The following is a 23482-nucleotide window of genomic DNA, read 5'->3' as shown; positions in this document are numbered from 1 at the left end:
ACAATCGTGCCAGTGAGCGCGAGAAGTAAATACTAACGCTGGCTTCAGGGCACAAACGCCCATTGTGCCGTCATCTCAGAGGGGAACGTGGGGGAGCGGCTGGACCAGAGATGTCTCCGGCCCCTCCTTCCCCTCGTCACTGGCTTCACTGTCGGATTTGAGCCCTTAACCACGGCTGGGCCAAGACCAAACCAGGCTGCAAAGTGAGCCCCCCTCTTCTCTCCCCTGAAGCCCACCTTTGAGGCCATGTTAGAGCCTCTCCCTCCGTGGTAAGGAACCCACCTGCCAAGCAGGAGACAAGGGTTCGGTCCCTGGGTACTCACTCCACTATTCTAACCTGGGAAATCCCATGGACAGAGGAGCCTGGGCGACTACAGTCCATGGGGTTGCAAAGAGTCGGATACGACTCAGCAACTAAACAACAAGAGCCCCCCTCAGCCCCACCACCCTCCGTGCCCCTCCCCGACCCTTGCAGCCCCATTCGACCACCCTGCTTCCTCTCACTACAGAACGTGCCCTCTTGACTCCTTGTCAGGAAACGTTCCGTTTCAGGCCCCCTCTCACAGGAAGGGCTCCTGTCTCTCTCAACATGCACACTGCTCTCTCCTGGATTTCCGGTGACTTCCAGCCACCTGCACCCATCCTCCATTGATTCACGTGCGTCACTAACATCTCAGCAGCTGTTGATACAGCTCAGTGCAAGCGGTGCAGGTCACTATACACGCACGGCAAGGGGTCATTTGGACAGAACTCAACAGGACACACGTGTACCATGTGGGCCAGCAGGAGAGAAGGGCGCTGACCGTAAGGAGGCGGAAGCAAGACTCAGTGGGGGCTTCAGAATAGATGGGCCCTCCCCACCAAAATTCCACGGACTGCATGAGGTTGCAAAGAGTCAGACACGACTTTCACTTTTTTCACTTTTCCCCATCAAAAAGTCTTACAACCAAGAAGGTGGGAAGCTCCCAGAGAGAAAGGCCCACCCTAACGATAATCCATAAACTTTGGGGCTTCCCTGGTGTTTCAGATGGTGAAGAATCCACCTGCAGTGCAGAAGACATGGGTTTGACCCCTGGGTCGGGAAGATCCCCTGGAGAAGGAAATGGCAACTCACCCCAGTATTGCCTGGAGAAGCCCGTGGACTGAGGAGCCTGGCAGGCTATGGTCCATGGGGCTCGCAAAGAGTCAGACACAACTATTTAAAAGTTACCAAATGTTCCCCGAGAAAGGTCCTTGTCACAGATGAGATTTATTTCTCACGCTGTGGGACGCTGTCTGTGAACGAAAGGACAGAGCAGAGCAAACCCAGGGCATCGCCGCTGCGGGGCCCGGGGCGGGGGTGCACAGCGTCTCCACTCGGCTGGGAATCTCAGCTCCTGTGACACTGAAACAACACACCTGTGGGGCCTGGAGTGTGGCCGCCGTTCCTTTCCCTCGGGGCTAGGTTTCTCCCACTGACTGTACCCTGCTGCGCGTCACCCTGAACACAAGCTGAAACCTGACACCCCTGGAGCTTAAGGAAAAAGCTACACGACTCAGACTGGAGACGGCGGCCGGGTGGGCTCAGGGCCCAAGCCCTGCTCACCCGAGCCCCTCGGTGCCCGGCTGGGGGGTTTCCTAGGAGTCCCGCAGCTCTGGTCACCTGGTCATAGAATAAAGGATCTCAGAACAGCATCGATTTAAATCTTTGGGGGGTTGGGGGAGAGAGACAGACAGAGAGGAGCGAACACCTACTTGTGAGCAAGAGAAAACACGGAGGACACGATGAGGGAGAAGGGTGCGGTGAAGAGGAGAGCGACCCCAAATGACGACCACTGAGGACACTCGGCAGCAAGCGCGTCCAGGGCCGGAGCAGGGCCTGACGTGCGAACCACACACGCGAAGCAAACAGGCTGAGCGAGTGGCCCAGACTCAGCGGGTGAGGCAGGTGTTGCAGATGCTTGGACGAGCGTTTCAGGTTGGGTGGGCATCTGTGTGCGTACCTGAGGAGGACGCTGTTGGACCCGACGCCCATCTGGCTTGCCCTCCTGGAATGCCCAACATCCTGGGTGAGATGTGAGGGGAGGCTCTTCCGGTGAGTGAGTCCCAGCCACAGTCACGAGCATTGATGAGGACTCGAGGGAGTGGCCAGTCTGGCTGCATCAGTGAAGGGTATTTCTGCACATCTGGGCTCCTAACGATGGTCTGACCCAGGAAGCAACACTTCCTGACATCATCACGACCCCCGAATTCTTAGTAGATTCATCATCATGTCCATTGCTGACGGCACAGTGCCCAGGGGGACTGTGCTTCCTGTGGAAGCGGACCCTATTTTTGCAACTTATTTATTCTTTATAAAACTCTATCCGAAGTCAACGCTAACTTTCTTTCCTGTTCGTCCTAGCTCACTGACATTAAAAATTGGTGCAAGCGGGGGTCTGCACAGAGAGAAGCCCGCACGGGCTTGTGTGTTAGTCGTGGGGCTACGTCATGCTGCAGGAACAAAAAACTCTCTGTAATTTCAGATGCTCAGAACACCAGGAGGTCACTTCTCACTCACACTACATGCCCTATGCGGGCTGGCTGGGTCTCTGATTATCACTGCCTCTTGAGGGTCAGGCGGAGAGAGCGGTTATGTGTTAAGGCCCCCAGGTCCCTCGCCAGTAATTCAATGCTCTGGCCCAGGAGGGACATGTCACTTCTGTTCACAGCTCTTGGGTCAGGGCCAGACACGGGGACCTGCCCAAAGTCGAGCGAAATACTGGCCAAAGGTACCAGTGGCATTCACACTTTGTTACAGGGAGTTGATTGTTCAAACACGTGTCACGCATGAAGAGGCGGCCCTAACTTCCTGGAAGCTCTGTGTCCTGAGCTGTCTCTAGGCCCCCAGCTCCATCGCCCCCCGCAGAGCCCAGGCCTGTCCCGGAGGCTGACTCTGGGCCCCTCTGGGGTCTCCCCGCCCGCCAGCATCCCGGGAAGCGGCTCAGCACCTGGACTTCGACCCCCAGACCTCAGTGCAGGCTCAGCCCCTCCCATTTCACACCCTCCTCTTCCTCAGTGACACTCGCGAAGGCGGCTTCTGTCTATTCTGCCAAAGGTCGGGCATCCTTGAGGTGGGAGAGCAGACAGGCGGACTGAAGATTTCAGGACCACTGCCCAGCTCCTCGGCGGAGAGGAGCAGCCAACGCAAGGCACCCGCCCCGTGGCCGTGAGCGGCAGCTCCCAGCCAGGCGGCCTGCGTCTCGGCCTCGGTCCCCCACTCACTGTGGCGTTGGGGGCGGCCCCTTCCCCCCGGCACTGTGCCGTCAGCGAGGGGTGAGGGCCAGCCCCACAGCACCGGAGCCACTCGTCTTCCTCCCGCCCTCGTCACCGGACCTCCCTTTGGCCACATTTGTTTCAAATGACTCGGTTCCACAAAGAGCAAGTCGCCTCCCTCAGGGATCCTGGGAGCTAAGCATCCCCATTAAACAAGAGAAAGACCGAGACGGATCCAGCGTTCGCCTCCATCTACCCGAGTTTGCCCTGATACCGTGAGAAGCACACACAAGGGTCAGGAAAACAGCTCAGAAAGGTCGATTCCCCCACTCGTACCCGGAACTCTTCAAAGAAGCCACTCTGCCCAATTCCATACAACATCAGGCCACGTTTCCCCCCGCCCCTCGCCCCCAGCCCCCGAACACACCCTGCGTGCTTGACCCTCCGTCGTCTGCACGCACGGCCAGCCAGGCTCCCATCACAGGGGTTGGCGGGGAATCAGGAAGCAAGGGCCGGGGAAGGACGGGGAGGTGGCCGTCCAAACCCTGTCCCCTCCCGCACCTCAGGGCCCCAGAGGCATCTTCCTTCACAGCTCCACACGCACGCACAGCAGACCACTGGAAGGCAAGCTGTGGTCCCGGTCTGGAAACTGTTACCTTCCCACCTGGATGGAGCCACTGAGCTCACCTCTGGCCTCACAGGCGCCAAGGCCCTCCCTGCTTGCCCTCGTCTGGAGGCACGTGCAGTCAGGGCTTCTCCTCTGGAAAGTCCTCCAGAGCAGATGCTGGCAAACGCTGCTGATGGGCCCATATGGCCCAACGGCTAGTTTTGCAAATAAAGTTTTATTGGTGCACTCCTCTGCGGACACATCATCTGTGGCTGCTTTATGCTAGGATGGCAGAGCAGTTGCGAGAGAAATCCTTCGGCCCAGAGAGCCAGGGATACTTTCCATCTGGCCCTTACAGAGAGCGTGCTGAGCCGTGGTCGAGGACACAGGGTAGGGGAGGCCTGGGGGGACGGAGCAGTGGCCCCACAAGGGTGCTGTCCTGGGCCGTGACCGCCACACGCAGACCCGCAGACCGAGGGCCCAGCTTCCTTTACTCAATACCTTCGTGTGTGCTGGAAGCTGGGACATGATGATGGCGAGATGGACGCCCTGTGGGAGTTTAAAGTTGTGTGTTGGGATGAAGATGGGGCAGAAGGGAGAGAGGCATAGAGAGATGTGAAAAATCCATCAAGGGTCAAAGAGCGGTGGGCCAGCAGCGAAGTGAGGGAGTTCCGCCTGCCAAGGTCAACACAGAAGCACCTGGGGCACACGCCGGGGAAAACAAACCCATCCAGGACAGGCGCGCGATTCTGACCTAGACGTTCAAAACGTGCGAGCTAGCGGACATACCGTCTACAAATCCTGCAGACACAGCAGAAGTGTAAAGAAGAGCAGGGAAGGGGAAAGGCAAAAGCCAGGCTCGCGGGGACAGAAGGAGCGGAGGGGGACAGGCGGGGAGGGGGACACAGTGGCTGGTGTGGGGGGCACACGGGGGACGCACGGGGATGCCAAAGGAGAGCTGGGTTCCTCCACTGTGCGTCACGTTGGGATCCTTCATGTCTGACTTCTTATATTTGTCCCTATTCACTGTCTAATCAAACTGAAGTTTGCAGGCAGTCACTGTGACGAGTGAGGAGGCCCCCAGCTCAGATGGGCTGGGCGGGGGGTGGCGGTGGGGCCAGGAGAAAAACCACTGGGAAAAACGGCACACTTGTCATTTGAGGACCTGAGCAACTTTCACCCAGAGAAAACGTCAGGGGAGAGTGTTCCAGCAAAGAGCGCCATGCAGAATCCAGGTAACACAGAGGCAAAGTTTCCGAGGGCCTGAACGGGCAGGGGAGGGGACAGTGGAAAAGCGGGGCTGGAAGGCCCCCCGGCCGCCCTGGGAGGCAGCGGGAGCCTTTGAAAGACTGAAGCTGTCGGGTTAACAGACACGGTCAGTCATTTTCCAAAAAGACTCTTCTGGGCAACATGAGTTTATTGTGCTGTGCGGACGTGCCCCTCGGGGTCCTGCAGGGGCAATGCCAGTCCCTGTCTGTCCCTGACATGCACCAGCAGTTCCACAAACACCGCCAAGGTGTCAGGCCACAACCGCAAGGCCCTTTGCTCCCACAGCTGATGGGTATTGACTATGGACTGTTACCAGCAGGAACACAAACAGTTTGTGCAAACCAATGTTTTTTTTGCACACTGACTTAAAGATCAGTGCACTGGGAGGGATTACAATTACAGAGACATTCCAATGGTGAATCTTTGCAAAGCAGACGCTTCTTCTCTAAAACATCTCTGGATGACCCACAGAGATGTTATGGGGAGGGAGGTGGGAGGGGGTTTCATGTTTGGGAACACATGTAAGAATTAAAGATTTTAAAATTAAATAAAAAAAAATTAAAAAAAAAATAAAATAAAATAAAACAATCTCTTACCACAAACCGACCTTACAATGAAAGGCTTTAATCCATCAGAACCGTTTTAAACAAGCATTCCATCTAAACACACCTTTGTTCTTTGAAAGTATAGACAAGTGAAAACTAGGAATGCTGTAAACATTTTAAAATCATATCAGTAGGAAAATCAGTTCAAAAGCACATTTCTCTAGAGGCAGGAAGAAACATGCATATATAATAATAATTATTATTATTATATAAAAGGTACAAAAAAAAACAAAAACAGCACTGCCTTTGGCTTCATCATCCCATCACCTAGTTCAAACTTGCAATTTGATTACTAAATAATGACTGTATTTTTTGCCTCCTATTCATTCTATTTGAAAAAAAAAGTCAACATCAACTCTTATTCTGCTGTAGAAAGTTAGATCAGATCGTCTCCAAAGAAAACAGTGACCATTTGGCCCTGGAGATGACGATGAGATCCAGTTTGATGACATCGGAGATGATGATGAAGACACTGATGATATCTAAAGCGAACTCAGCCTTACACATTCCAGTTTTCTCTGAAGATTGTTCAACAGTTTGAATGTTTACCTGTGACTCATTAAAATAAATGTTTCATTAGCAGCACACACACACACACAAAGTCCTCGAAACTCTATGACCCAGCAACTCCTCCTCAGAGCATGTGCCCCAAATGAGCTGGAAGCAGGGACTTGGACTGACCGCTGTGCTCACCTGCCCACAACCATCCAGAAGAGGAAGCCCCCGAGTGACCACGCCCACAGGGTGGAACTCGACTCAGCCTCAAAAAGGAAGGGGACTCTGACCCAGGTCACAGCGTGGATGAACCCTGACAACACTCCGCTCAGTGAACAAAGCCCCGAAAGACAAATCCTTGGTGATCCCACTTACATAAGGCCCCCAGGGCCACCGGATTCGTAGACACAGGAGGGAGAATGTGGGTGTGAGGGTCTGGGAGGAGGGCATGGGCAGGTGTGGTTTACTGGGGACAGTTTCAGTTCGGCAAGACGAAAAACATTCCAAGATGGATGGTGGTAACACTGGTAACACGAGTATGCTTAAGGCCACTGAGTCGAATTTCAACCCATTTAAAGGGCTGAAATGGTTTTACGTTACGTACATGTGTGTGCGTGCTAAGTCGCTTCAGTAGTCTCCAACTGTTTGCAACCCCGTGGACTGTAGCCCACCAGGCTCCCTGGTCAGCAGGCTTCTCCAGGCACGGATAGTGGCGTGGGCAGCCATTCCCTTCTCCAGGGGTGGAACCCAGGTCTCTTACACCTGCTGCACTGGCAGCAGGGTCCTTTACCACGAGTGCCTCCTGCGAAGCCCCTAACGTTGTGTCTATTCTACCCCATAAAACACAAAGGTCCCAAACCTAGATATTTTGATTGAGCCGCACAACTGGTGATCTGTTATAGACGGACTCACCTTGTCCTTCCCTGCGGCCCCAGTGGCCCAGGCTCCTTAAAGGTCTCTGGGCTCTTCGGGGATGTCCTCTGAGGTCACAACACTGACCGGAGATGAGGACATCCGTGTCCTTCCCGCTGGGAACAAACACAGGTATCTGCTACTGGCCCCTAGACACCACCCCCGTCCTCACAGCAAACCATCCCCAGAGAGCCCTCCGCCACCAGGACGGATACGCGTCTGTCAGCTGCCTGTCGGCAGGGCAGGTTCCGTCTCGAGTTGTTTCTCAGCTCACCTTCTCCAAGAACACCCGCAGAATGATCCATTAGGCACTAAGATCCCTCGACAAGCGCCTTGGCTCTGAACTCAAGTGGGACGCTGCCAAACCAGACGCACTGCACTCGAAACAACGCAGCTCTCCATCTCCCCATTTAAACCCCTCAGTCCCTGCTGGACACGAGAGGAGGTCTCAGAGGGCTTCAAAACAGCATCTTTACACGCTCCTCCCATGTCTTTAATTACCTGCAAATGCATTTATTACACAACCTGGCTCGCCATTAGCTAGAAACACACCAGTGATGCCGCCCCGGCTCGGAAAGCTGCCCCGGAGTTTAGAAACGGACCAGAGGGAAGGCAAGAGGGGGGCAGGAATGGATGCTTGGGGATGCGGCCCTGAGGGCACCCTGTAGGAAGGCAGACAGGCCTCAGTGCTGGACAGAGAGGAAGAAGGGAAACTCGCTTGCTGCACAGAGATCACAGACGAAGCCCCAGCCGCGCACTTGGGAAGGGGCACCGTCCTCCTTAACGAGTCGCTTGTTTGTCAAGTCAGGGGAGGGGCTCTGAATAAAGCGGCCGTGGGAGGTTCCCGGTTCTTCTGAGACAGCCTTGTTCTTGGTGCCCGGAGGAGACTGGCACCACTGCCCACAGTGGCTCTGAGGGCCCTGCTCCCCACGGGCCAGGCCCCGCTCCCCACGGGCCAGGCCCCGCCACGCTGGAGACAGCCCGGGGCCCAGGGCCAAGACTTTCCTCTTGCAGATGGAAAAAGTGAGTCTTTATAATCCAGCAATCCCACTTTTGAGTACACACCCCAAAGAACTGGAAGCAAGGTCTCACCCCTGCTCCCTTCATCAGCCAGAAGGTGGGTGCAACCCAGGTGTCCAGGGGCGGAGGACGGATGAGGTACACACAGTCTAGACAGCCACTGGAGGCCTGCTGCTGCTGCTGCTGCTGCTGCTGCTGAGTTGCTTCAGTCGTGTCCGACTCTGTGCAACCTCACAGACGGCAGCCCACAAGGCTCCGCCGTCCCTGGGATTCTCCAGGCAAGAACACTGGAGTGGGTTGCCATTGCCTTCTCCTGCTGTTGCTGCTGCTAAGTCGCTTCAGTCGCATCTGACTGTGTGCGACCCCATAGACGGCAGCCCGCCAGGCTCCGCCGTCCCTGGGATTCTCCAGGCAAGAACACTGGAGTGGGTTCATTGCCTTCTCCTACTCAGGCTTAAAACAGAAATCCGGACACATTTCACAACATGGGTGAACCTTGAAGACTTCATGATACGTTAAATAAACCAGCACAAAAGGATAAAGATGGTGTGATGCCACCGGCGTGGGGTCCCCAGGGGACTCAGATGCAGACAGAAAGTGGAGCGTGGTTGTGGGGGCTGGCGAGGGGGAGGGGAGGCCCGTGTGTCCCGGCACAGTTTCAGCGGGAGACGGATGGTGGTGGCGGCTGCACAAGAAAGTGAACGCAGTTAACACGGCACAGCTGCGCAGAAGGGGTGATGACGGAGGCTCCCTATCAGGGCTTTATGCCTTGATCAAACAATGTTTTAAAAGTGCACGCAGAGAATCAGGGTGTAGTAAGAGAAATAAGCCGGTGAATTCTGTGTGAGCAGCCAGGGAAGCCTCTCTGTGGAGGGCCAGAAGGTGGAGGGCAAGATAAACTCGAGACCGAGCTCACGGGCACCTTTCGTCTGCTGTCCCCAGATCGTCGGTCAGTCGTGGCAGCAGAGGGGTGAACAATCGGTTCTGAATCTAGCCAATTCTCTCGGCATCCGGTCCGAATCTGTCTAATCCACGAGGCTTTCATGTGAAATCTCAGCTAATTGCCGCTACCATTCATAGCCACCTACGTGACACCATCACGTCCCCTTCCCCTCATCCTTCATGGATGAGAAATGGACCAAGAGAACTCCAGCCTTGCCACTCCACACACGTATTTCTACTCTGACGGTGCCGTGAATTCCTTCAGTCACTCAACTCATATTCAGACACCCTTTCTGTGCCAGGCACAGCCCTGGGTACCAGAGATACAGGGGGAAAGAAGGATGAGAGGCCCTGCTCCAGGGAGTTTACTCCAGAGCAGGGGGTGGTACTGATGGAGACACAGATAAATCAGTATATCTGTGGGAGTGGTGGATGCTGGGAAACAGGCAGACAGTCCTAAAGGAATCATTTGGGTGCTGGCCACCAAGGTGATGTGAGCAGGATCACGGTGACAAGACGTGGCCCAGCCTGCAGAGGGCCAGGACGCAGCACTTCAGGCAGAGGGCAGGCCAGTACGGATGACCTAAGGAAGCAGGGAGAGCCCAGCACACAGCGAATGGAAAGGTCCATGTGGCTGGAAAACAGTGAGGTGAGCGGGAGGCAGGCCTCACAGGACCTCACAGGCCGCAGCGAGGAGCTCGGGCTGCACCACGAAAGCCGCTGCAGGGGGAGGCAAAGACCTCGGGCCACTGCCCACACCCTCTGCCCCGTCTCCTGCGGGCTTGTGGACGTTCACGATGGAGCACTATCGCCCAGCACCACCCCCTCGCCCCCAGCAACCGGCTGGGCAGAACACTAAGGGGAGGCAAGATGCAGTGCCCTCAGCCTCTGAGAGGCGGCCTTCAAGGGGGAGCATCCTGCCTCCTCGCTCCCCGCGTTGTGCTGGCCAGGATGTGGACGCGCTGCAGCATTAGCAGACAGGGAGCGTCCGGGCCCCAGAGTCAGGAGACGGGCCACACCAGCCCTGGATGACTCCAGTGATGACAGACACGAGCAGCTTCTTTGCTTAGACCCCTGTCGTCTGGGGTTTCCCTGCTTTCATAGCGAAGCCGCTGCTGACGAGCCCCGAGGGTCTGAAGCGGATGGGTGCAAGTCCTGGTTCATGCCGTATAAATATTGCCCGGGTTGTAAGAGAAGAATCAGTTGCGTGGCTTGACCAGGAAGATGGCTCAGGAAGCTGTTGCAGTTACTCGGGCAAGAAACGGAAAGACTTTGCTGCAGGGGCTGCAGCCGGGCAGGTGATCTGCAGGACCTGATGATCAAGAAGACAGTGACTCGGACCCGGCTGGGGCCCCGCTGCGGATGGTGGCTCTTGACAGGCTGGCAGGATGAGCGGGTGAGGCCGTGAGGCTGGCAGGGTGATGAGGGCTCTGTTTCAGCCACACAACACCTGAAAGGCCTCCAACAGCCAAGCCAAATACCCTCCAGGCCGCGGGGCGGAGGGGGTGGAACTCGGTAGGGAAGTAAGAGCTGGTGAAATAACTCACCCCCAGATGATTTAACACTGTGTTTCCAGCAGCGTGGGCTTCCCAGGGGGCTCAGCAGTAAAGAACCCGCCTGCCAATGGCACCCTGGGTCGGGAAGGTCCCCTGGAGAAGGAAATGCTACTCACTCCAGTATTCTTGCCTGGGAAATCCCATGGGCAGAGGAGCTTGGCGGGCTACAGTTTATGGGGTCGCGAAAGAGTTGGACAGGACTGTGTGACTAAACAGCGTGTTGTGTGGTTCAAGCAGAGCTGACCAACACAGACTTTAATTCATTAAACTTCATTAAAGTCACAGCCACGCTGCCCTGCTCAACGGCCCTGTGGTGATGTCAAAGCCCCGGGCGGTGTGGACAGCACACTCTCAGCATAGCCGAAGGTCTCTGCGACTGCTCTGGTCTACGCCTCTTTAGAGACGGTTCATTATGATGGATTTGCTTTGTCTCACAAGCTGAGGTGTGAGAGAGATGGGAGAGAAAATCATTTTTATTTCTTCTTCTGTAACGTGGACCCCAAACCACCAGTGTTCTCACGCCCTTGCCCAAACGCTTCAGGTTCACGTGTATACACTGCTCACAACAATTCCCAGTATTCACCAAGGACAGAGGTCTGCATGACCGTGCAGAAGGTAACTAGCCTGAGGTCTCAACTGTCCTTTTACTCGGGGCTGCCTTCTCAGCCCTGAGAAAGGATGGGCGCCTAAGAGACGCTCTTGCGTCAGCTGAAGGCAGACGCCTCCCGCGCCCGCGGCCCAGCCCCACACGGACGCCGAGCAGCGGTGAAGTGACAGAAAAGCCAGCTGTGCAAACGTTCGCTTCTACGGTCACAAGGCGGACGGGAAATCGCCCGACAGGAGAGCCTGGAAGAGCACCAGAAGAGCAATCGTCCCCTGAAGAGAGCACAGAGTAAGACCCTGCCGTGGCCCTACGAAGAGGCAGAAAATAAACTCCCCCCACAGACGAGCGGGTCAGGGACGAGCACCGGGTCTCCGGGTGACGACCGCAAGGAAGAGCAGGTCTGGGCTCCGTGGCACTCCTCCGGGCGTCCTGCGGACCCCGCCTCCGCTGCGTGGCGTGCTCCAGGTCAGCTGCTGTTCAGTTGCTCAGTCGTATCCAACTTTTTTGCGACCCCATCGACTGTAGCCCGCCAGGCTCCTCTGTCCAGAATTCTCCAGGCAAGAATTCTGGAGTGGGTTGCCATGCCCTTCTCCAGGGGATCTTCCCAACCCAGGGATTGAACCCACATCTCCTGCGTTGGCAGGCAGATTCTTTACCATTGAGCCACCTGGGAAGCAAGTGATTCAATTTCAGTCTCTTAAAGGACAAGACCCGAGTACTCTGGAGCAAGCTGATATCCAACAGCTCCAGGCTGACATCCCAGTTCCAGCAACATCCCCGCCCTCCATGAGCCACGGAAACGCCAGGACAGCGCCGAAGGGTGATCCCCGAGGAGACCCTCTTGTCTGTGACAAGACCGCCAAGAGAAGGAAGGATGGGGTAAACATCATCCTTGAGAACCAGAGAGCTGAGTCACTCGTTCCCCACTGAACCCCTTCCAGGGACGCCTTCTGTGACAGAGGATAGTTCGGTTCAAACCAGTTAGAACCAGGGAGAACTAGAACAGCACAGCCACCACGGGATGGGAGGGCAGGACCCCCAGCACCGCCTCCCCGGAACACGGAATGGAGCAAATGCTTTCTCGCAGAGTCAGCAGTGGCCGTCCTCGGCCGGCACCCACTCCCCAGGGAGGCCCCAGCCCTTTGGGGAAACCTTCTCCTTCCCCCATGGAGACTCCCTGGGGAGTTACACCTGCTGGTCAGGCTCCTGGGCGAGAGGGTGGAACATCGTGGGAAGGCGCCTGGTCCTCAGCTGGACGAGGCCGGGGAGGAAGCAGACCCTGGAAAGGGAGGGGGGTCGAGGCAGGCGAAGCCAAGCCATCAACCTGCGGATGGGGGCCAGGGGGAGCTGAGGGTGGCGGGAATGAGGACAGGGAGAGGGCCCCGCGGTGGGGCTGGACTCCGGACTTTAGAACACAGTCCCAGAGTTGGGGGGAGGCCTGCGGCCACCTGCAGACACGTTCCAAACAGTCTGCAGAAACCCATACATTTTATGTTCTCACGTCAGTGAAAACTCATCTATTGATACATTAACATAAGCGTCACCCTGATTGTCTGGTGAATAGCCAGGAACCCAGAGTGGAGCTAGTACTTCAGGCCTACATTTATGTCTGAATTTACACTCACAAAGGCCAAAGGTCACCCTGACTGGCGGCACAGATGCAGGCTTAATAGTGGCTGAACACAATAGCAGAAGAACGGAGTCTCCACACGTATAGACAGCAGTCCAGGGCGTGACCAGGCTGAAGCCAGCTATGGAAAGGCCACCAGAGCACCAGGAACTGCGGGTTTAGTAGGGCTGGAAGGGTAGGTGTTTGCTATTTGCACTGGATGCTCAGAGGCAAGAGGAGCTTAGTGCATTCTGGGTCCTGTGGGTAATGAGGAACCAGCGTGAGCCTAGTGCATCCTGGGTAATGTGAGTGGTCAGGGGAGCCTACAGCATCCTGGGTAAAGTGCTTAGGGACCAGCCAGAGCCTTGAGCATCCTGGGTAATGAGAGTGGCTGGGGGCTGGGTAGAGACCAGAATCACGAGGAGGGAAGCCTGGGAAGGAGGCTAGGACACCGCACAGAGATTCTGTCCTCCGTGACCATGGGACAGGCCAGGCTCCTGTAGGTCTCAGAGAAGAAAGGTAGAGTTTTAGATGCACGTTTCAGGGGGGCTGCTCAGGCTGGGGCAGTGGAGAGCTCAGGCCAAGCTGAAAGCTGCAGGCCGCTGCGGCGTCTGGGTGAGGAAGGAGAGCCTGTGTGAAGGCCGTGGCCACGGGGAAGGAGAGACTTTGAGGAGGTGGGATGGGTCCTAGGTGACTGACAGCGGACGAGGGAGGGGGCAGGACCCGGCGATCAGCTGGGGCACCTGGACCGGGAGGCAGCCCAGGGTTCCGTTTCCAACCCCTATAGATTTTGAAGCCACTGGCCTCTCCCTCCTCGGGTAGGTTGCTGAGGGTGATGACAGACAGCTTCACGTTCAGATACGATGAGTGGGTGGTGCCTCAGGGGTACCCCAGGGGGTTGACTTAGCAGGCGATCGTCTGTCCAGAAGTTCAGGGGCAGCCACAGGCTCCCGAAGAGCTGAGTGTGCCAAGAACCCAAGTGACAGGAGAAGTAAGTGGGTGGAGGGAGGCGGGAAGCAGTAGCCTGAGAGACCAGTGGGAAGTCAGAACAGCCTGATAACCAGGGCGCCAAGAAAGTGAGAGTGGCCAGTAATGCAGGCCGAGGGTTGAGAAATGCAGGCCGCAGATGGAGCAATGGTCGCCCAGTAGGTCAGAGGTAACTGGGGCAAAAGCAATTTCCATACAGCGGTCAATGTGATCTAAATCGTTTCAAGCACAGCTTTTAATTCTTGTGTTCCCCAGAAAAATACCACCTTGTCTTCATGTCAAGTATTTTTGGAAGGAAATAACTTTTAGAAGAAAATACGGTAAAATGTATATAATATAAAATTTGCCACCATTTTTAAGTGTATAAGTTAGGGGCTTAAGGGAATCTGCACTGTTGTGCAAGAAAATAACAATGGTAAATGTTCCTTATCATTGGACAGGAAAAACCGAGTTAGAAGGCAAGACAGTAATGAGATCTTTTTCTTGAAGTCGCCTAAAACAGCACATTACCTTGGCTCGATCGCTGGGAATGCAGAACTGCAGTAGAGCTGGAGAGGCAGCTGGGTCCTTCGAGGGGTGTTACGTTGCTCACACTGAAGGTGGGGTGTGTGTGTGTGCACACACCTGTGCGTGTCTGTGTGCGCGTGTGTGGCATGGTGCCGAGCTGTGTTTTGATGTCAAGGAGTAAAAAGGAGAGACTGAGGAGGACGTGATGATAGGTTTTTTAAGTGTGTAGCTGATTTGCTGTGCTGTCTTAGTTTCGGGCGTACAGCAGAGCGATTCAGTTATAGAGAGATATATTTTCACTTTTTTTCCACTCCAGGCTGTTACGAGATGCTCGCTCTAGCTCTCTGTGCTATATAGTAGGACCTTGTTCTTTGTTTTATATACAGCAGAATGTACCTGTTGATCCCAGCCCCCTAGTCTATCCCCCCCTTTCTTTTCTCCCTCTTGTACACACAGTTTGTTTCCTATGTCTGAGAGTCTGTTTCTGTTTTGTAAATAAACTCCCTTGTCTTATTTCTTAGATGCCACGTGGAAGTGATATCACGATGTCTGTCTCGCCTGACTGACTTCACTATGAGCAGGTCCGTCCGTGTTGCCGCAAACGTCACTCCTTCACTCTTTCTAAGGCCGAGTAATACTCCACTGTGCACACACACTGGGTCTTCTGAAACCAGTCATCCGTCGATGGGCAGAAGGGCATGTTGCCTTTGCATGCTCGGCCCCTATCAGGGCACAGCGAGTACTCAAGTTCATCCTGGCCCCCCCCCGGTACCCAGGAAGCCCGGCGCTTGCTGAGCTTCAAGACACCCCAAGCGAAACCGAGGCTCTCTGAAGCCCAGCTGCTCTCGCGTGACGCAGAGTCACACCGGGGCTGACAGCAAGCGTTCATGGCTCCTCACCCCGGGAGTCACATTTCTCTCTGGTCTCAGAGCCAAAGCTGTGTTTCGTTTTGGCCAATAGGAGTCTCAGCAAACCACTCACAACTCCGCCTCCCACCAGATCCATCTGGATGTGGATGTCTTTGAAGAAGCCTGGTCTTCACCTGCTCCCAGGGCGACGTGTATTTCCTCTCTCTTCTGCTTCAAGAGTGAAAAACAGTCAAGCCTCGGGCTGCTCTCACTTCTCCTCAGCCTGGCTTCCAGCCCCGTGTCCCTTCCTGTCTTTCCAGACGAGAAAAGAAACTTCTGTAGCGTCTAACGGGATTCCCAGAACAGACCTGTGAGCCCACCTTGCAAGCGTGCGGCAAGACAGGAGGGTGCGGAGAGCAAGGCGGGCTTCCCCAGAGGGTCGGGGTGCTTGGACAGCGCTGCGGCAGGAGGGCAGGGCCTGGCCCACGGGGGCCGGGAAGGCGGGACCATTAATCCGGCCGCTCGCTCACCTCCTCCCGTGTCGTCACCTTGGACTCCAGACCCCATGCGTGGCAGCCTCCGGAAGGGAGTGACCCCGGCTGCCCACCTGGGCTGGAGGGGGATGCCACTTGGAGCCCCGCACCCCTGGTTCCCTGTTCTCCCCGCCCCCGGGGGCTAGGACCCGCTCACCCTGGAGGAGGCTCCTGGTTGGGCCTAGAATTTCAAAGCAAGAAGGCAGCAGGGTTTCCCCTGGTTTTGTTGTTTTCTTATTTGGACTGCCGTATTCAGTGTCCACACCTGGAGTCCGTTCATCTTCGTTTTCTACTCATTTTCTCCACCGATGGTTCCAGAAGCGACTCCGTAGTTCCGTGGTTCCATGGGACACACCTGTGCCCTGACTTTAGAGAGACGGAGACAGAGGCACAGGGACGAGGCGGTTTGTGGCAGGTGCAGCCAGTCCACCATGGAGCTCTCACTACACCTGGGTCTCCAGACTTTCAGATCATCCTGCTTCCCTCTTGCTGGGCGAACACCTTATTTCAAACGAAGCTCTCAGCCACCACTACCATCCCACCGCTAAAATCACTGTGTGTCTGGAAATGCCTAGTTCTTAACGACAGACACAGTGTTAATATTAACATTATCCCCATTGCTGAAAAGGGGGGGGGGCTTCCCTGGAGGTTCGGTGGTATAGAATCTACCTGTAGAGCAGGAGACAAGGCATCTATCCCTGGGCCAGGAAGATCCCCTAGAGAAGGGAATGGCCACCCACTCCAGTATTCTTGTCTGGGAAATCCCATGGACAGGGGAGCCTGGTGGGCTACAGTCCCTGGGGTCACAAGGGGTCGGACACGACTGAGCAACTCAGCACACACGCATCTGGAAAAGGCATCCAGATACTGTAATTTCAGAATGCTGGACAGCTAAGTATTTTCTCTTCTTTCCTGCCAGTTTTGAGACAGACTATCTTCACCAAGTTCAAAACACCCAAAGAAACATGCACTCAAGCCCACACACACACAGGCTGCCCTAACTTCCGGCAGAAGACGGGCGCCGGCGCGGGGGCTCCGGGAGGTGGCGGGCAGGCGGGCGAGGGCACAGAGGCCTTGCCACTTTCCTCTTCTATTTGCTCTTCACTTGTCCCGGTCTGTCTGCTGGGCTAGCAAAGTGTCTCCAGAGAAGGAGAGGACAGATGAGAACCCAAGTCCATTCTGATTTCCCAACCGTATCATTTGGAACCTGCATCACACAAACTCTTCTGAAATTTAAAAAATAATAATAATAATGCTTGCCAAAGGCTTTGGGTAAACTCTGACTCACTGCCTTGGCTGACAAAGCCTGTTGGCAGGTCCGGTCCCACCAGAAGTGCAGGGCTGGGGCTCCCGGGGCGGCTGCTGAGAAGGCGGGGCGGCTGAAGACGGGGGTGGGGGTGGGGCGCAAACAGGCGATGGGTCATGGTGGCCGAGAGCACATTCTCGAAAAACTGTCCCTTCACCCAAATGCAAAGCACATATTCGCGCCCTAGCCCAGCTGAAGTCACTACACGTGGTCCCACAGCCCAACCATGCCTGCCACCTGGAGGCATGGTTCAGGGGATTGTTTTCTTATAAGCACGGCGGCTCTGACGCTCAAAAATCCTGGTGACTGAAATACATCCCAAGGAGTATTCAGAAAAACATCAGACTACGGAAATACACGCAGAACTTCCCTGGTGGATAAGAATCTGCCTGCCAATCTCTGCCAGTCCGAACAGCAGACACCAGTTCTACCCCTGGTTTGGGAAGAGTCCACGCAGCACAGAGCAACTAAAGCCGCGAGCCACAACTGCTGAGTCTGTGCGCCTGGGGCCCGTGCTCCGCGAAAGAGAAGCACCGAAAGGAGGGGCGTGAGCGCTGTGAGAGGAGCCGTCCCTGCTGCCCCCAACTAGAGAAAGGCTTCGCAAAAGCAATGAGGATCCGGCGCAGTAAAAAATAAATAGAGGAAAGAAACTGCATTTAAAAAAAAAAAAAAAGATAAAGAGCCCTGGAGCGCCAAAGTCCCAGATTTGAACAAAAAAAGAAAGACACACAAGAGCAACGAGGAACATCGCCCAGCACCCTGGAAGTGACTCCACTGGAGGCCAGATCCGTCATCTCGTGAGCCACATCACCCCGCCCAGAGCAAACTCGAGGCTCCTCTGAGATTATTTACCAGTTAAGACTCGGCTTCTCATTTTGCAAAGTAATCAGTAACTCAGTCACCTGTGAAATCACTCCTTGATTATGTGTAAAATTCGTCCAATTATTTAAGCTGTCTGGGTTTGAGGAGGGTTGTTATGAGAACGCGAAGCTTTGAGAGAATTTTTCAAGGAAATGGCTCACTGCTGTTAGGCCAAAAAACAAAAACAAGGAGTGTTCATTCACCCACCGTCACTAAGGTATGGTCTCTGCCATCAAGAAGCAGGCTTCATCACTTCCACTTGGGGCGGGGGAGGTTGCTCAAAGTGGGGAGACGGAGAGAGATTGAACGAGGACAGATTCAGAAAATGTATGAGAAAGCCATTCCTCTCCCCCAGGACTTAGGCCATGGAGCAAGTCAGCTCCAAGAGCTATTTTCTCGCTGCGCTTCGTTTCCACAAGGACACATCCTAGCAAAAGCTGCCTCGCCTCGTCTGCGAGGTGAACCACCCTGGAAAAAGAAATCACACGGCAAGTCGTGGCTGCCCACGTTGAGAACCACATGGGCAGGACTTTCATCTCTGGCGAGTCCTTATTTTCATAAACAGATAAGGAAACAGGATGCTCGCCTCTTTCCTTGGTCTGTGGTTCCCTGCCCCTGGCCTGGCTAGGTCAAGATTTTCTATTTTTCCTTCTTTGGTCAGAGCTAAAGAGATACAAGGAGGTTACCACGGCGGTCCAGGTGGGTTAAATGACTTGAGTGTCTCGCGCAGCCTCAGAGGCGGCCAGACCCCGCCTGCAGCCGCTTCTCACAGCTCAGCATCTGTCCGTCTCTGCTTCTGCCAACGGGCTTCCAGGTACAGGCTCCTGGGGAAGATACCAGCGGTCTCTGGTTTATGTCCTAATTACGCAACCTCGTCTCCCTTTGGTGAATTTAAGGAAACTACAGTTTAAAGGAGGGAGTCTAACTGGAATGTACCGTAGAAAAATTCCAAAGCAGAAAAAGCCTTAAGCGAGCCTGCACATAAAAGCAGTTCCCCACATCAGCAGCACATCTCAAGACAGAGTCCACCTTCACAGGGAGCTCCGCGAGCCACGAGATCCGCCAAAACCGTGGCTCTCCCCACTTACAGTGCCAGGCACCCAGCAGATGCACGAAGTGAGATAGAAACCTGCCAGTGGGAGGGATAAAACGTCAGAGCCGCTTAAAAGCTATCTCCCAAATCATCAGCGCCTCTGGTGTGAAAGCTTCGGTCAAGAAATACTTTAACCCGGTGACCAGGGTTAGCACAAAATTCCTTTGAGTGAAAAAATGGCCAAGCATTCGCTAAGCATGGGTGCTCCTTGTGGACGGAGCGAGCACACTGGCTGGGAAGTTCAGAGTTGCCAGCCCCAAGGACCGAGGGCTGGGATCTGCAATGCCAATCAGATCACCAGCCTCGGTTTCCTCCAAGACTGCCAGAGGGAGGGGCCGGCCCCGCCCAGCACACAGCTCGCCCGCCCCGATGCTGTCCACTTAGAACTTTCTTTGCTTTTTTGAGCCTCTCTTCCCAAACTTAGTTCTCCTGCCGTTTTTCAGTCAACCCCCTGATTCACGCTATTCGAATATTATCTCAGTGAACTCCAGACGATCAATTACATTCTTCTTCTTCATGTTAATTTTGCTATACCACATATCATATCAACTTGATAGTGGGCCACGAGGGCACACTTGGCAATTCTCACCACAGTGGTGATCTGCTGTGACGTCTGGTTTATAATTCCAATCTAAGAAAATGTAACTCTTTATTTATGTCCCGTTTCATTTCAGAGAAAAGACTGCTCACACAAATCCATATGAACTTATGGCGATACAAAAATGGGACAAAGGAAAAATGAAAGCAGAAAATTTCAAATAAAACTAGGAATGGGGCCAGCATTTAAAGCTCAGCTGGCCGAACCCACACACATGCTAGATAAGACTCAAAGTTTTCCAAGCTCCCCAGCAGTCAGCGGAAAGAGAATCACTTAGGGTGGAAAACTACACCGGCCCACTGGTCAGATCAGCCACCATCTGCTTCCGTAAACAAGGGCTTACCGGGACACAGCCACACCCAATCAGTTACAGCTTATTTACCGCTTAGTGCTGGAGAAGACTCTTGAGAGTCCCTTGGACAGCAAGATGAAACCATTTATCAATCCTAAAGGAAATCTACCCTGAATATTCATTGGAAGGACTGATGCTGAAGCTGAAGCTCCAATACTTTGGCCACTTGATGCGAAGAGCCAACTCATTGGAAAAGACCCTGATGCTGGGGAAGATTGAAGGCAGGAGGAGAAGGGGGCGACAGAGGATGAGATGGTTGGGTGGTATCACCGACTCAATGGACATCCGTTTGAGCAAGCTCCAGGAGATGGTGAAGGACAGGGAAGCCTGGTGTGCTGCAGTCCATGGGGTCGCAAAGAGTCAGACAAGACCTAGTAACTGAACAACAATAGGATATCACGGCAGAGCTGAGTACCTGCCATGGAATACAACATTTACTACCTGGCTCTTCAGAGAAGAAAGCCTGCAGACACCTGGGTTACTTGGTTCTGCACCCATCAGGTAACAGCACAGCTTTCCCGGGATAAGCATACTTCCTGTATGGTTCTGAAGTACAGAGAACTGTCTACTGTCAAGAGCTCACTGTGTAATCTCTTGAAAAACACCCTTAGCTTCATTTTTCACAGTCACAGGCTCTACAGGGCCAACGGCGATTCTAAGTGAGGCTGAAAGGGTGCCGTGGGGGTAGTTTTTCTCCAGGTCTGCTGAAGGCAGGGGAGTCTGCAGAGGTGGCCAGTGCGGGTCCTCCCACTCCCGACCAGGGGCCGGCAGGGCTCCTGGGTCGGGCTCCTCCCCTGCTGAGCCCAAGGGCCCCCGAGCCCTCCCTGCGGTTGCTGGCAGCAGTGCGCAGGGCTCTGTTCTGTGAACGTCCTCTGCGCTGAGTTTGACAGGCACCGGGGTTTTGAGATGGAGGCCATTTCTCTGCTCAGTTCCTGAAGTCTGCTGTCCCATTCTGCCAGCCTGCAGAGCTGCCCCTAGAACAGGGTCCTCGAGGGGGCACAGCATGGTGCCCACTGGTGAGAACCGGAGCCCCGTGGGGATGCGGCCCTGGGGAGCAGACCCCACACGCTGGTATACACCCGGGGCCTGTGGGCCCGAGACGAGGGCTGGGGTCTCCTCCAGAAAGGGGGCCGCTCCTCTGTGTAGACCACGGGGGCAGGGAGGGAGGAGGGCCCAGGCAGCTCCCACGGAAGCGCTCAGGCTCAACGCCCACCCCCGAGACCTCTGTTGGGAGAGACAAGCCCTCCACAGGACCGTCACCCCGACCCGCTGACCCGGGACACCTACATTCCTAAGAACCCCCCAGAGCAAGGCTTCCAGGATAAATGCAAATAACCTGAAAATGGCCACGTCTAAGAAACCACAACTCAAATCAACGTCAGAAGAAGATAACAGAACCGCCGACTGTGGATTTCGGAGAACACATCTGTAGTCCTCTTCTTCTCTGTGACAATAAAACCATGTTGTAACCGACTATAGTTCTATTCTCTACAACAGGGAACAAAATCCAGCTTATTTAGCAGTGTCATTAAAGGCATCATCCACTAAACGAAGGTAGCTGCATCTTAAGATAATCAGAGCTATCCTCATCGACCCCTCTAGAAAGGGCTACTTAATCTCTGATCCTACAGATGTTGTCAAAGGGAAAGAAAAAGGAAATGTGTTATAAATAATATTATTCCTTCCAGTTCTTTCCACACCATGATTAAAAAATATAAAACTGGAAAATAGATATCCACACCTAAAACCTTCCTTCTCTTTGTGGGTGTGCAGTCGTGCACTAGAAAACACCAACCACAAAGAAGGCACGCAGGCATCCTTGGCAGGGATGCCCACACAGCGCCCACACAGCGGATCAACAGAGGACAGTTTCTTCATCCTGAAAAGATCGCCACTTAACTCCCCCAGCACCCGTGTTCAGGGTTCAAGTCCAGACCACTCAGGCCACACGGGAATGTGGGACACTTGGACCCTGCATGGCCTTAGCGAAAAACACAAAGAAAGAAAACTTTTAAGAAACCCATGAGAACATGGAGCCCACACCAACCGTGAGCCACTTGGCTTGCTCTCTGGAGCCAAGCGCGGGGATGCCTGGGTACGTCTGGGTTGGAGGAGCATGGGACGTCAACACGGAGGACCCCGGCCCCTGCGGTAGGCCGAGCCCCACTTCTCCAGGCGGCGATGCAACCCTCCATGGGCTCCGAGCCGGAGCTAGGCTGAAGGGCGGGTGAGACGCACAGCCCGGAAGCAGGGTCCTCGCCGCGGAAGACGCCGTCCTCTGCACTCCAGAGCTGCAGCACGCACACCTGCCCGAACCTCGCACGCGGCGGCCACAGGCTCCCTCACCTCCTCGAGGCCCCCCCGGAAGGCCCCTACTTACGCAGCGCGTACAGGGTGAGGGTCACTCCCGCCAGGCAGAACCCCTCGAAGAACCTGAGTGTGCTGAACATGGTCACGTTCACAGACAGCGCCACGGTCAGTCCGAAGATGAGGATGAAGATGATGGAGAAGAGCAGCACAGGCCGCCGGCCAAACCTGCGAGCGGACGGGGACACGGTTAGTCACCGCCGGCCGGGCCGGGGCCCAGGGGCTGGGGGCCGGGCCTCCCCAGGGGCCAGCAGGCGCTGGGCGGGGACCCCACGGAGCCTGCATCCCTCCTGCACCCTCGTGGGGAGGCCCAGGGGTAGGGGCCCTTGGGGACGCGCACCCACCCCTCGTCCTGCAGATGCGGGAACACAGGTCAACAGCCGCTGTGCGACAGATGTGAGACGGGAACCAGTTCCTGTTGGCCGGCCCACTCCTGAGTTTATGGGGGTAATTCAGCAGAACCAACAGTGACTCCCCAAACTTCAACCTTGGCACGCCCAGCATAAAGTGGCTTGGAGGCTGTGATCTTTGGAACTGGCTCCAGAGTCAACACAGACATAGGGTGAGCGGCTTCCAGCTGTTTCTCTGAGTTGTTAACTGGACTGGCCTCGACCTTGCCTGCGGCCTGGTGGAGCCAAGGGCTGAGCTGCCGGCCGGCTGATTTCAGCTCCACGATGGGGAGTGACCCGAAGGGAGCACAGACTGAACGGGGGTGGCCTGAGCTGTAAGGATGCACGTGGACCTGGGAGGGAGGTCCCCAGGGGCCCGTCCTCTGCATTGGGGAAAGGCCAGCACACCCTGGGCGGGCGGTCACAGGGCTGGCCCGAGCGGGCTTGGGTAGCACCAGGGATGTGCTTCCGGGCGTGGCTGGGGGCGGGGGGGTGGCCCTCGGGCCTGGGCAGCCCTTGCTCACCAGCCCTCCAGGACCAAGCCTCACACACGAGGATGAGCGTGGCATAGCCCGTGTGGACTAGAAGGAGAGCTCTCAGACAGGCTGGACTCTATTTGCCAAGGGAACAAAGTCCACGCCTGGAACCCCCAACACCTGGACATGCACCTGGAAGGGGAACGTCCAGAAGGGCAAATAGAAACGAGGAGAAGGTCTGGGGCTGCCTGAGGTTGGGGTGAGAACGACAGGGACGGGAGTGGGCAGAAGAGGGAAGAACGTCCTAAACGA

At 55.2% G+C, this 23482-nt stretch overlaps 1 protein-coding gene across 4 annotated transcripts in view; it reads right to left on the bottom strand.

Moving 5' to 3' along the window:
• Window positions 1-23482, bottom strand: part of SLC22A23 (solute carrier family 22 member 23) — a 127507-nt gene that overhangs the window by 63959 nt on the left and 40066 nt on the right. For all 4 annotated transcript variants that reach the window (XR_011146530.1, XM_068994079.1, XM_068994080.1 and 1 more), the window contains exon 3: window positions 22319-22473. Coding sequence is in view for 3 of the 4 variants with exons in the window: in XM_068994079.1 (XP_068850180.1) it covers window positions 22319-22473 (155 nt within the window). In the remaining variant the exon portion in view is untranslated. The remainder of the gene's footprint in view (window positions 1-22318; window positions 22474-23482) is intronic.

The sequence above is a fragment of the Capricornis sumatraensis genome, chromosome 22, assembly GCF_032405125.1.
Source record: "Capricornis sumatraensis isolate serow.1 chromosome 22, serow.2, whole genome shotgun sequence".
In the NCBI taxonomy this organism is placed as follows: domain Eukaryota; kingdom Metazoa; phylum Chordata; class Mammalia; order Artiodactyla; family Bovidae; genus Capricornis; species Capricornis sumatraensis.
The sequence above is the reverse complement of the archived record's forward strand: the minus strand, read 5'-3'. Positions and strand labels throughout refer to the sequence as shown.